The 15,421-nt window shown below is 28.2% G+C and overlaps 1 protein-coding gene across 4 annotated transcripts in view; it reads right to left on the reverse strand.

The window, feature by feature from the left end:
• Positions 1 to 9,130, reverse strand: part of SREBP (Sterol regulatory element binding protein) — a 58,016-nt gene extending 48,886 nt beyond the window's left edge. For all 4 annotated transcript variants that reach the window (XR_012758240.1, XR_012758241.1, XM_075378588.1 and 1 more), the window contains exons 1-2: positions 8,973 to 9,130; positions 3,678 to 4,531 (exon numbers count right to left, since the gene is read on the reverse strand). Coding sequence is in view for 2 of the 4 variants with exons in the window: in XM_075378588.1 (XP_075234703.1) it covers positions 3,678 to 4,531; positions 8,973 to 9,093 (975 nt within the window). In the remaining 2 variants the exon portion in view is untranslated. The remainder of the gene's footprint in view (positions 1 to 3,677; positions 4,532 to 8,972) is intronic.
• Between the last annotated feature and the right edge of the window lie 6,291 nt (positions 9,131 to 15,421).

Genomic DNA, 15,421 nt, shown 5'->3' on the forward strand with positions numbered 1-15,421 from the left:
ACAAAATAAAAATATTTTGAAGTACTTCAGAAAGGTTGGTTTTTTTCTGTTACTCATTTGTTTATACTTCACTTATTTTTTATAGGTCTATGTATGTATATATATTATCCATTCTTTTATATCTATTGATTATTACAGTTTAACAAATATAATTTTCATCTAGTTATACATTTCCATCTTTGTAAATGGTTTCTGCCATTTTCAAGCAATTTTCACTTTTAGCAGAGTACTTCTCTTTGCTATTATTTTTCTATATTCATTTAGTTTATCTTATTTGTGTTAATAGATGGATAAACAGATTAGCATTTTAGCCAATAGTTCTTTTCTTTTTCTGCAACCCTCAGATAGGAAACAGACTTCTTGTATAGTTCCATGGGAACAAAGGATTACTCCACATTAAACTCTTATAAAGAAGCAGCTCTCCTGCTGACTACCATAAGATTTCGACATTACATCGCAAATGGAACTAAGGCTACCATACAAACTTCAACAGTACTTGTTTAAATAAGAAGGAATAATAAAGGATAGAAAAGAGACAAACAAGTGAAAGGGAGTAACCATCAACATCGAGAATACTCCTGGTTAACATTGGAATACAACACAACAATAAATATTTACTTCACCACAAGTTAATGCCTTATCAATTGGTGAGCTATTTTTACAAACACTGCACACTTATTCATTTGTTAATACATATATTCTTATCTAGCAATTAAAAATTTTTCACATAATGTTCTTATTCTACAGGCCGCATCAACAACTTGTTTTTTTATGGAATGGGCAAAACTATTACATTATAATTTCAATCATAATTTTGTCATAAATATTAAATTACTTGTCCATACGATAAAGAGTAAATAAGGGAAAGCAGAGGCAAGGGAGATTTATGACTGAAAAATAATAGATATGTTTTTATTTAAAATATCTTTGTTTTTTCCTCTTCTACATTCTTTCATAAAAATGTACTTTTATTTTATTTTTTGTAACATTGAAGACTAAGTTGTTAGTACCAAAGTTCCCACAAAAACTACAAATTTTTTTCTCGAGGATATTTACAAAATTTAGCACGTGACTTAGCGAACTTTTGATACGTCCCATTAAAAAGATTAGTAACAAATACCATAAGTAGAAATATATTCAGTCCTACACAACTTTTACTATATATTAAAAAAAAAAAAAAACAATTTCACATACATATAAATAGGAGTTTAATCATTTTGTATATTATTTCTATACTATGCTTTTCCAAAACTGATTCACGCATTCATGTTAAATACTTGTGTTTCTAAACAAGTATGATATTCTCACAGAAACCTGTAATTTAATATAAAAATAATAACATAATGAAAATTTATTCAAATTGTATCACAAGATTAAAATAAGGTGCCGCAGAAACATATTAGTAAGTAGATGAAAATTATAAATGGAATTTTATTGTTTTCTTTCTGAAACTATTAACCAGAGAAAGCATCTTCACAACTATTCAACTACCCTATAGCTATATTAGCTTTATTTTCAGCATATATTCCACTGAAAAATGAACTTTATTAAAAAATAATATAAAAGAATTTTTTTAATTTTGAAATTTCCAGGGCAAATAAGCAAAAATGCAAGATTCCAGGGCATTTCCACTATTGTAAAAAGTTTTAGTCAATGGTTTTCCAGGATGCATGAGAATTCTGTAGTATAGAACGAGTCAAAATTCCCCTAAAGAAAAATATTTGTTATGAAGGCTTATTTATGCAGGAGAAAGGAATTTTTCTATAGGATAATAACACTTAACTTTAAACTGCCTTTGCCTTTCATAATGAATTTTTTTACCATCTCAAATATCAATATCATATTGTAATTTCTCCATGAACACTGATCCTACATAAAACAGTTTATATTAAGAAAATAATGTTCTGTAAACTTCTACAAATCTACTTGTTCTTTTTTTGTCTAACAATTGTGATTATCTTTTTTTTTTTTTAAGTGTACCCATTAAATGTACACTTTTAGAAAACTGCCACATGTATATTACATAAATGCTCTTTTTACGTTTTGTTTGGATGAAAATCTCCAAAAAAAATTATTGCATATTAATAATGAGAGATTATCAATCTGCAATAACATGCTATTGTTAATTTATAATAATTTTGTTTCCATTATCAAATATTTTAAAAACTTATTTATTCTATTTTATTTGACTAATGAATTAATTTACACAAAAACTTACAAAAAAGCTTTTGGTTTATTACAAAGAAGCTATTTGGGAATATGAAAAAATGTTTCATATGAAAAACGACATGCCTAACCAGGAATCGAACTCGGGATCTTTGGATGAAAGGCCGAGACACTATCACACCACATCGGGGGATATCGGCTTATATAAAAAATTTTAAGAACTTAATTTTCACTGAAAGCTAGCTCGGATTTGCCACTCTTTTGGAATTTCTCCCCCAAAATTTTTCTATTTTTTTTTTTAACGATATATGCTGCAATATCATAATGCATATGATAATTATACTATGGATAAAACTCACTAATATGTTGAAGTATCAGATTGGACAAATCTTCCTCATCCTTATTATGTCGGTGATACCATAGAAATTCACATAAATAATCCAACAAACTCTATTAGCCATCATTAAAGATTGCATCATTGTTATATATAATTTGAATAATTAATGTTAATTAGATGAGATTAGCGAGCATAGATTATGTTTGGTTAGGTTATGTAAACTATACTAGATCGTGGATACTGATGTTCTTTAGAGGTCGCATTTCAATTAATCACACATCTCAGGAACGGTTGACCTGAGACTGTATGAGTTTACACTTCATTTACATTCATACATATCATCCTCATTCACCTCTGAAGTAATACCTTACAGTGGTTCCGGAGGCTAAACAGAAAAAAGAAAGGTTAAGTTGATTATATACGATTTACCATATATCATCATTCAAAAGAAATAGAAAAAATGTTAGGAGGAAATTAAAGAGTACCCTGAACTTAGTCGACTTGTATAACAATCTCTAAAAGATGATTTTGAATGAAGACTGGCATGGACTTAAAGTTTAATGTTTTCATAACTTTCACCACAAAACAACATATCCTTCATTAGATTTAAAAATAGGTCTATATTTAATTTTTTAACACGCATCTTACTATTTTAACATTCCATTACTAAAGTTTTTTCTTAAAATAATCATGATGACTTGAATTTTGAAAGTGAATTTAATTTCTATTTTTAACTTAATTTTAGATTTTTGGACATGATTTTTTTAAAATTCAAATCACTTTCTTCTCCTTTTTTAATTTATATAAAACTTCAAGTTTTATATAAATAATTAAAAAACATTTTAATACGAGTTGATATTTGGAAAAAAATCATCCAGTTGTATTCACAGATATGCAACCCAACATAAAATAAAATATGCATTAAAATATTACACTATCGTATTTTCTTCAGGTCCATGGTTCTTTTAATTACATGATACAATTGAAAAAACAAAAATAAATTTTTACAGGATTCAGTTTGGTTAGGAAACCAATGAAAATCCACTGACATTAAGAAAAAATAAGTATTTGCTAGTTTGAGTTAACTAGCACTTAAAACAACATTACATCATTAGAATGTGCCAGCATTCCTAACAAAAATAAAAACAAATAATAAAAAAACAAAAAACCTTACTTGTTTCATTTGATCAGCTGCTACATGTATTTGCCCCATACTTTGAACAGTAAGAACTTGATTGGTACCAGGTTTCTGTATTTGTTTACTTTTTTTCTGTAATGAAATCTGCTGTGCCGGTACTAAATGCTTTATGTTAGTAGGTATTTGTTGCTGTGATGTTTGTTGTTGATTTACAATATTTGTAGCGTGCTGTACACTACAATAATTTACATTATTAGGTGTTGTATTAGTCGTATTCATCATCTGTGGCTGTAACACTAAACCTCCAGGATGGAATACAACTGTTGCAGACGTACCATTTGTAGTCACAGTTTGTTGAATTTGTGGTAATATATTTGTGGATGCAATCTGTTGTGGTTGGACTGTCGGTGGTGTTTTCTGTTTTGTCGGTGATCTTAATATATTAGATTGTGAACGTTGTCTGGTTACTTTAGATGTTTGATCGTTTAAACATGTTGTAGCAACAGACTGCGGTACAATTTGTGGACTGACAACCGATGAAGGAACAGTTCCAGATGGGACTTCTCTTTGAAAATAATTATTATTTTGTTCAACACTTCTATTATTAATATTATTATCATTATTAATCTTAACCGTAGAATTATTGAATAATGAATCTTCTAAGGACTTCCAGTTAGTATCCATTTTCATATCGACATCTGTCTGTGAACGAAGATTATGATTAGGTGGAGGCGCAGGTGATGAAGGCGATATTAAATTATTGGGAAGATTTAGAAAATCATAATATGCATCATCTTCTAGTTGTATTGAATCATCTAAATGACCCATATTTTCATCAAAAAGTAATGAATTTGGCTTATATAACTCTGTTTCATAATTTGTAATCAAATCTGAAACATAAGTTACAAAAAAAAAAATAATAATTCATTACAGAACTGTCCCAATACAAACTATTTTATTATACAATATTCCTACTCTTAAAAAATTTCCTTAATCACATTTAATGTAATTACATGATAGTTCTTAACTTAATAATTATTGGAAATCTATAATCTCTAAACCATCAACAGAAAGATGATTGTTCATCTTTTTCTACTTTTGCAAGATCCTTTCTATAAACCTGCTAAAACTAGTTTCTTATCGTTAATAATCACTTATAATTCAGTTATTCGTAACACACGGGACTTTCATACCAGGTATTGGTAATAATGCACAAATTATTCAATATTTTAAGATCATATTTCTAGTTATGTACTTTTATTTTTTTTTATTTTTACAGAGTAATTTTCCTTTTTTTTTTTTAAAACAAAAAGTTTTCTATAAATAGTTGTTTCCCATGTTCAGGTACTTTTCTTTTACTTTTCCGGTGAATATAGCTAAAATAGCTATTCTTCTCCCATCACAATGATCCGCACTTGACGCGAAAATATGTTGGTATCCGATTGCCTCCCTTCATAGTCTTATGCTATCCTCTTGTGAAAAAAATTTCAAAAAATGACAGTATATTAAAGAGATTTAACAGATTCTGACAAAAAAAACCATTACGATTGGATATTTTTTATGCCTGTAACAACAAAAAACTACAAAAATTACGATAATTTAATTGCAGAATTTTTTTGCGCATTTCTACTGCATTTTTTATTAGCGAAATTTTTGTTTTTTTGCTTTGTGTTTATGAAACATAGTTTGCTGATTTTAAACATAATACTTTCAAGCAAATCGGTTGAAAGTTGGGCAAAATATGATGAAAAACCCATGTCATAAATCACAGATTAGTAACATAAGTTAGTATAGGTGAAAGTAGATTCAGAAAACTACGTTTTATAAAAATCCCCATCGCTCAAAAGGCTATTCAGATTGACAAAAAACCATTTTTACTGTATACTGTTATTCATTACGAATCGATATATGTTACAATGTTTACAGATATCATTTGTCAGAAACCTCAAGTAAAAGTGACGTATTTACGACCACAAATTCCTTTTTTTTTGTGTGTGCTGTATATCATAATTTATTATGTGTTTCAATACATCTATATTTTGCTACTAAGATAAGCTATTTTTGTAAATAATAAATAAATCCATAATCCTCATACCAATTAACACATACATACACACACACACCCACATTTCTGAAAAAAAAAGTCATATTCTTTCTAGTCTAAATAAAACATTGTTCAAATTGTGTAATAAAACTGATTCCTTTGTGAATATAAAACAAGATAATGACTTAGATGTCATATAAAATGATTTTGTAACAGCCGTGCATAACCAGTTCCAAGACTAAATGATCTGAAAAGGTTAAAGAGGAAAGTACAGTGATTATGTCAAAAATGGGCTATAGAGTTTTTTGAAATCCTTTTCTTTTGAGGGTCCAACTAGTTCATTTAACTAAATAACCATATGCATATATGTATATGTACATGGGTATGTGTGTCGCACTTCTTTTGATCTTGCATCTCAGGATATAACAAACAGATTTTCTTTAAATTCAGCTAAAATATTTCTACATGATGGGAATTTTACCATATCAATTTTTTTCAAAATTTGTTAGTGAGTGGGGAATACTGTGAAAAAAAAACAATTTTAATTTTCTTCAGAGTAGTTTTAAAGAAAACTTTATTAAAGCAAATTTGTTACCTACAATGCATATATAAATAATAAAACTTTTTTCAAAAATCAATCCCTATCTCTTAAAACTGAAATATGTTTTTTGTATTTTCCCTCTGGTATAAATATTTTTCACCATTTTTATATTTCATACATTGAAATGTCTACATTTTTTTTAATTATATACTCCAAATCTAAAGTACAAAAAAGTTTTTTCTGAAAATTTTATTTATCTTTCCATAGCCTTCATTAAATTTGCACAAAACTTTATTTAAGCAAATTTGTTAAGCTTAACCTACATACAAAAAGTTTAACAAAAATTTATTCCCCTCCTCTAAAAAATATATATTCTGTTTTTTGTTCATCTTTGGCTCTTAATTCTTTTAATTTTTATAATTAAAAAAAATGGCACTAGTACATTAACCGCTTTGTTATTTTACATAATTTTCATGTATATTTATGAATTAACTATGAAGTTACTGTCATATATAATTTGTATGTTAATTAGACAAGGTTAGTGAAATAGATTAGGTTAGGATGTTGATGTACGTATGATCGTAAGTAAACTAAGTCAACATAATCTAACCAAACATAACCTAAGCTTGTCTAATTAACTTAAATATATAAATTATATACAAGATTTAACTAAATGACCTTATTTATATTATTACGCACTATTTTTGCGTAAGAAATAAAAAAAACACATAATAATAATATTATGTAAAATAATATGCCGTTTTGCACAAGTATCAAAAACGTTTTTTGGTAGGTTTCTTCATCACAAAGGGCTATTAAAATTAAGCTTTGGCACCTGTATTACACTGCGAACCTTGATTTGATTTAACCAGTATAGCCAGGAAGTCGCGCAACACTTTGCCTGCTTTTTTAATTTATTCACACAATCTGTTAATTAGTGAAAATGGACATGTTCTTATTCCCAATATTCCACAAAAAATTTAACAGTTATCACAGCACATATAAGAATATTATAGTTAAAAATTCCTATCATAAATATTTCAAGTAAAATTAATACAACAGTGACAAATGAAAATGATAAACACATTTTACAAAAATGTTCAAGGTCTAAAGCAAAAATCTTCTTTTCTACACAAAAGATAAACAAATTCAAGTATAATAGCCGAAAGTACAATTTTGAATGGAATAGCAAGGGCAATCTAAAGCATACAGGCAGCACAATATAACATTTAAAGGAGGTTTACAGGTGAAATGCAAAGTCAAAATTTTTGTTTGGCAACCAAGCAAACAAGATAAGTGAGTTTGATGACAGAATCATTACTAAAATGTACTATTAAAAATAAGTGTGAAATTCCTGTATCAGAAATCAAATTTCAGCAAATTATAAAATTAAGTTAATAGATCCAATGTCAATTATAGTCACAGATGAAAATGAAAGCAAGTTAGTTAATTGCAAGAGTTCATCGGTTTATTTATATTCACATCCATGAATAGACAAGTTGACAATAACATTGCTTCAAACATTTGAAAATATTGTTTGTCCATTACTCTTGATTGTTTGACTGGCAATGTCTATCAAACATTTTTAAATTATTCTTTCAACCTTTCAGTTTGATAGTTCTGATACATATAAGAAACAGAAAAAGACTATAATTCAGTAACTATATATATTTTAAAAACAAATTTGTTACAGATTCTCAAGATTTGTTTAGTGTAAATGAAAATGCTAATACCATTCAGAAGGAAATGCATCATAAAAAAAAAAAAGAAAAAAGAAACAATGATAAAAGAGTATAATAATATAATTAATATTTCTCAGAAACTCAATGTTAGTTTCAGGTTGTTAATCGAAAGATACACAACTAAATTAAAAATTACTACTAAATGCTGGTTAATTATGAATTACTACTTCGCAACAAATTCAAGGTGAAATAAAACTATGAATATCTTTCAATACTGCTTCAATATTTTCAATACGGATTTAATTTAAAGTTCTACGTTTAGGAACACATTCTTTATCAAAGTGAAAAGTCAGCAGTTAATTAAAAGCAAAATTTGCTCTGCCAATAAAAAGCAGGAGAAACTGATAGAACAAAAGCATTAAGAAACAAAAAAGTGACACTACAAATTTCCATTCTATAATCGGCCCCAGATCTGATAACAACACAATTCATAAATAAATGAGTAACAAAAAAAGATTATCAAAATTTTTTCATTTATTACGTGTTAAGAATACCTTTTCCTACAACACAAGCAACAGTTTCACTAAGTTTTTTGCAAATTAGTATCTCATTAAAATAAGTTCACTTTTAGACATACACACACTTTCAAACATACGGGTATGTGTTGATAAGGCTATGTGTGTCAAAGAAATGAAAATTAGTTTCATACCAGAGTTTTAATAGCCCAAAATAAACATAAAACAATCCTTCAAATGGCAAAAACAGATTTAATTATAGTTATTATCAAATTAAATAGTTAAAGATTTTCAAAATAAAACGTACATCACTCTGGTTCTAATTTCATCATCCTCAACAAACATTTCATAAAAACATACAATATAAAATAAACTCATTAAGTTACCAATTACTCAAATGTCATTCAACTGAAAAGTAAACAGAAACGAATGTAATTAAAATAAAAAGTAAAAAAACTGTAATTGTTTACATAAAACTTTGTACTACATATAACAATATACTAACGAAAATGTCAAAGAAGATTGACAACACTTATTATAATTACCTACCATCTAAACCAGTAAGGTCACTTTCAATGAATTCATCAGTCGTTGAAAATTTCAGTTCAGTCTCCATATCAGAATTTTCAGATTTTTGTGGAGATGCGGACCATCCCACTGTTTCCGCCATAACGTAAATACTACTGACCAACGATCACCATATACTGAAAACAACCAATAGAAATACACATGTTCGCGATCATACGATTTTACGTCATAACCTCTTTCATTTTTTTAATGTAGTCAGTGAATCAAAAATTCCCTAGCTTTGAAAAACATGCAAATAATACTTTTTAACATTAAATTCATATCTTTAATCCTGGAGTTGTTATAAACACATTTGCTTTCAATATATTACTAAATATGAGCAGTATTATAAACAATCGTTGGCATTTAAATTTCCATTGAAATGCGCGCATAAATACTGCTGATTGAGATTGTAATAAAATATAAAAAAATTTGAAAAGCTTAATATTATTTATAATCAGCAAGGCAATACAAACCAATGATGTATTCTATTTCATTGGTAAAATTAGCTTATAGGAACAAAAAACTTAAAAATTTTACAAAATATATTTTCAAAAACTATACTGCCGATGTAAGAAATAGATTACTGTCGTAGCTACTAAATACGACAGACAGTATTTAGCTATTTAAACACAACAGTAAATTTATATTAAAAGATAATAATTAAAAAAGAAAAGAACTGAATCATAGTTCTGAGTCAATTACGAACCCCAGACCTCCGGATGAAAGGCAGCGACGAACTTCATTCATACCCGAAAAAAATTCTTGAAGTCAGTGGCGGGTCAAGTCAAGTGAAAGCCCTAAGCGGTAAAAACTTTGGAGCCTTCAAACTCAAGTTAGAAATAGAAGTTACAAGGAAACTTTCATAAACTTATTAACAAAAATGAAAAGTAATGAAAAATTTCATACCATTAAATAATTTATTTAAAAAATATGTTTACGTGAATTTCCGTCTTGCTTTATTTCTTGCAAAATCATTCAATACAATTAAATAAAAAAATTATTTTGCCAATACGGTTTAACTTCCCGTTATCTTTCTTTTCCCATTGTATTTCTTAAATAATTTTTTACTCTCATTAAAACAGAAAATGATCTTTCTAGGGACACATTAGATAAGGGAATTGTTAGAAAAATCTTCAATAATATTTCAATATTTGGAAATGTGTAAGACATTTCTTTGGCGGCTCGATAGGTTTGATATCTATCGACACCACTATCACATGAGAAATCGAAGATTTCTGGATTGTATAGTGTTCTCGTTTTCTTTTAGAAATTATCCAATTCATCTTCCAAAGTACAAATCAATGTTATTTTATACATATTGTTCAACTTTTTTCCTTTCTTCTATTGACAATTTCCAATCAAAAAATAAAGAAAATGCTCTAGAACAACTTCATACTTCTCAGCTCTTTGAAACAGTTGTGCCTTAATGTTATCACATATGAGATAAAATTAATTGACTTTAAAATCTTCTCAAATTGGAAATTCATATCCATCTTCTTTGTTTTCATCAAAAAACAAGTTCTCTTTCATCTTCTGCAAGTTTGTTCATCTTCCACATTAAATGACGGCGCTGATAATAAATCAGTTGCCTCTTTTTCACATTCTTCTCAGAAATTATTGATAAAATTATCTAATGACATCAGTACTACAGATCCTTTGCACAGTTCGTATTCAACTGATTGCAGTAGATTTACTAGTAGCATTTATTCTTTGCAAAATAGTATTCCAAATCATTGTCATTAGGTCGGTTTCATATTTGTCCAATTTCTTCAGAAGTGAAGTCGCCTCCACTAATATAACTTCTTTTTCTTCTTCTGCATTACAAATTTCATTTAAAGTCTCTTTTAAATGGTGAATCCAAAGTTTATAGCTAACACAGGTCTGCTCTTGCTTACCATCTTGTACCACAAACTCTTCTCAGTGAGACAGATTGTTTATCTTTACGAATTTCTCTAGTTTACTCTTTAAAATTTTCCAGTGATTAGTTGATACAAAGAAAAATGTGAATAACTTCTGCACAAATAAATTATTGAACTGCAGTGCTACAACTTTCTGTAGCAAAATTTCCAATTAAATTTAAAGAATGGTAAGGACACGGAATAAAAACCACATTTGGGCTGTTCTTTAATGCATGCTTGCAAACCTGAGTACTTTCCTAATATATTTGAAGTGTATCAAAAGATTGTCCTCAACAGTTTTTAACATAGACAACTAATTTTGTTAAAGTTTTCAAAACTTCTTGTTCTAAGTATGAAGAGATGCGTTTATCCATGGGAATGAATCCCATAAATATTTCCTTTATAATGCATGAAACATATCACAAAAGTAAGTTGGTCGACATGAAAAATATTGGGAGAGGAGTCAACAATTATACTATAATAAGTCACAGATTTGATTTCTTCAAATATTTCAGCTCTTACTCGATTGCCAGTAAGACCTACATATTCATCCAAATACTGCGACATAAGTAGATCACATTTTCTCATACATGGTTGGCATACTTTTGCAGATGTAATTTCAAGAACTCATTGTATTCAAAGCAGATTAAGTAATTTCCTTTCCTATTGGAATCTTTGCCTTCCATCGTGACCCCTAAATCCTAATCAACTCAATAATTCTATTGTTGACACAAATTCTTTTTAACACTTCTCTCCAGTAACATTCTTCTTTTTCCTGTAATGCTCGAGTATCAACTTTAATAGATTTGGTTGATCTTTCGTACACATGGCTAACATGTTTTTTTAAATTTTGTGATCCAACAAAATAACAATAATTGATCTCCAAATTTGCAAACCAGTTAATTTAACTTTCATTCAGAAAAGAATTTGCAAGAGTAGCAGTAAACACTTTTGCTTGTTTCTGAAAATATCAGCAAAGTTTTCTTTTCCATTTGATTTCTTTCTGTAAAAATGATCATAACAAAGTCCTCTGTAATAAACTTCATCTCTGTCTTTATACATAGATTTCAAATTCTTTATATTCTCAATATTTTTGGGTTTGTGTTTAAGAATGTGGTCAATAATAGCATCTGAAAAAAATTGTTGGACATATAGCTACATCATTTTTTATTACTTCAATGTCTATATTCAAGAGTTTGTCTGGACTATCTATATTCTGCGTCTTCACACTCCTTTTTTCAGTAGCATTTTCAACCTCGCATGCTCAACTTGTCCTTAATTACTTATAGGTCTGTGTGGTTCAGAAGAAGTTTCAAACACAGACCATTTTACTGAAGTAGATGTTGGTAACTCTCTCTCTGAATTTACTGTTAAAAACTTATGCAATGCATTTCTTTGGCTCTCAATAATTTCCAGGTTTTCTTAATTTTTATGAATGTTGCAAAATTCAGGGCTCCATGTGGCTGCTTACCGTTAAACCCACCACTGCTTGAAGCATATTTTGTGTAATAGGAATTCTTTAAAGAATATTTGGCTAACTACATCAGTAATCAATAACATTTTTCAATTATGAGTTGATAGAGATAATGTAAGGTTTCTGAAGATGCATCTTCACTTATCACATTATCAAAGTTAGGGATGCATAGTTTCACTATGCATCCCTAACTTTATCCCTGTCAATAGCGATAAAGAGAGCTGTTGCAGACATGCAACTGCTCTCTCCAAAGACAATCAGTATTTAGTTCACACATGGTATAAAAATGATGATAAAACATTTAAAAGCACTGTCAATTTTTTAAACTATTGATATCTACAAATTATACTTTGGAAACTGCTACCTCAATACAATTTAAAATATAACTGTTAGAGGAAAGGCATCACCATACCTTATGATATGAAAATTCAACTCGATATAAGTAATTGGTTTGCATGTGAACTCTCTTTTTATTTACAAAATCACAAACAATGGAGAATGTAGCTATCGATGATTTTTGCTTCTGATAAATAATTTTTTCACCGATCTGTTTATACTTTTGGCACGTCCTTGCTTTAATCTTCCATGTTTCACAATTCTGTGCTATTTTCTTAGCATTACCATAGCTTCCTCTACATTCTCTTTTCTTTCCTGTTTAGCATCCAGAAATTATCACTCAGCTATTACTTCAGAGGATGATATGTATGATTGTAAATGAAGTGTAGCTCTCCATTCTCTTAATTGTAGTCTTATTCTTCTTAAATCAGTGTACAGACAATTCATTTTTCTTCTTATATTTTAAGCATTTGCCTTCCTTAGTAATCCTTTATTTTTTACAATATCCAACCTTTCAAGTGCATTTTGTTTCATCCTCCTTCCTTTGGATGCATGTATGAGAATCATACAATACTACATTCCATATATTGCATTTTCCCAATCTCTTCCTTAATTCTATTTAATTGTTCACCAAGAAACCTTTTCCTTTTGTTAAAACATTCCTATTACAATTCATACCCAATTACTGTGGTTCCCACGTTCTTGATACTACCCATTTCTTCTCACAACCACTCTTTTTAGGTATAAAACTTACCTCTATTCTGTAAATTTAACAAACATTTTTTTAACTAAAAAACTAAAATAAAATCTGGCCAATAGTAAAAAATCCACAAACATGAACCTAAAAAAAAGTTAGGGCATGGTGAAAAATTTGTATGTAGAATATATTATCGCTACCCCAGTAATAAACCAGCAGTTTAGTGAATTATATTTCAAAACCACTGTAATTTCAAATTTAATTTCTTAAATTGCAATATTTATTGTTATTTTCGGATAATCTGTATTAATTATATATAATTTTATTTATTTTTTATAGTTCAAAATTTAAATTAATTTTAATACAAATACTGTATACTATTATGAAATAACAGTAAATTCTTTTATAAATTGAACTAAACATCATGTTAGTATAGCATCATAAAAACTTACTTCATGACAAATATTTTATTTGTTACAGTAATTTTCAGTCATGAATATATGTCAATCTTATTTGTAATTGTTAGTTAATAAAAGTGACTACCCACTTTTGTAAATTTTAGCATGCTGAAAAACAATAGTGGGTCCAGTTTAAATAAACACTATCATTTGTCATCAAATTACAAATAAATTTACCTTTATACCTATAGAATTTTCAGTTTCTTCTTAATGTTATAGATTCCCTACTGAGTATGGCTACATAATTTTTTTTGTGTTTTAAACAGAATTGCACAATGAAACTAAGTTTTTAGTCTACAACAGATATTTTGCTGTCTGTTTCACCTTGTACTACTTCATATTTCAGACCTCTCATAACAAATCCAAAGTACACAAGATCCCAGTTTAGAATAAAAGTTCCTTTATTTTTACAAAACATGAGTATGTTACTAGATATTTTTAGGATCCTGCGATATACCCTAACTTTCAAAATCAAGTAGATATTCAGTTTTTGAGATAGAACATTTAATTTAAAGATGAAACTGTGCTACTGCAGTCAGCTACTTGACCATCCTATAGAAATTCTACAATATTTATATACATATTACAATTAACTTGTAGTTAATTCCATTTAAATGTCTATAAATTAAAATAGTAACACTGTATTTTTATGTTCCCTAGAATTTTTTTTAAACGAACTATCCTGAGTGTGAACTTTAATTTCTAAGTTATTAAAATTAAAAATAAGTCTTAATTAATGCATCACATATTACTTTTTAATGAAAATATTTTCATTAAAAAGTCCCTACATTCCTAACAATTTGTTTTACATATTCCAAACACTGGCTGTACAATTTTCCTCATCTACCTGTCCCTCCAATATCAAAGCAACTCTTCTTTTAGCTACATTTTTCCAAATGTTTCTTTCTTCATCAATTTGCTGCAACAACTCTTCATTTGTTACTTTATCCATCCATCTGATTTTTAACATTCTCTATAGCATCACATTTCAATATTTTGTATCTTTTCTTTTCAGGTACTACTACCATCCATTTCACTTCCATATAAGACTACACTCCAAACATATTCTTTCAAAAATGTTTTCCTGATGTTTAAATTAATTTAATTAAACAAGCTATATGGCCTTTTGAATGTATGCTAGTGGGCACACCTCCTTTTGATCAGGAAATCTTTTTTCTTGATATTACCTTTATTAATGGTATAATCTTTATTAATATACCTTTGTTATAATTTTTTAATAGTCTCTAAATTTACAAAAGTTTTTTAAAATTGCTTAGATCTACATTTAAAAAATACTATATTTTAACCTTTATAGTTGATCATGGTTAGATAGGGAAAGAAGTATAATGAAATTAGTCATATACCTATTTGGCTTCAGATCCTAACAGATTGTATGCGTATTGGTCCAGTTTTCTTATCAATGTATTGTAGATTTTTACCTTTCAAAGGTTTCATTAATTTTTGTTGGCATATTGTACTATTATTCATGGATGGAATTTTTTACTTTCCACAAAAAATTAAAGAAAATATTTATGTATCATAAAATCTTTTTTAAGTAAAGTTAG

This window comes from Lycorma delicatula, chromosome 11 (genome assembly GCF_047948215.1).
Source record: "Lycorma delicatula isolate Av1 chromosome 11, ASM4794821v1, whole genome shotgun sequence".
Taxonomy (NCBI): Eukaryota; Metazoa; Arthropoda; class Insecta; order Hemiptera; family Fulgoridae; genus Lycorma; species Lycorma delicatula.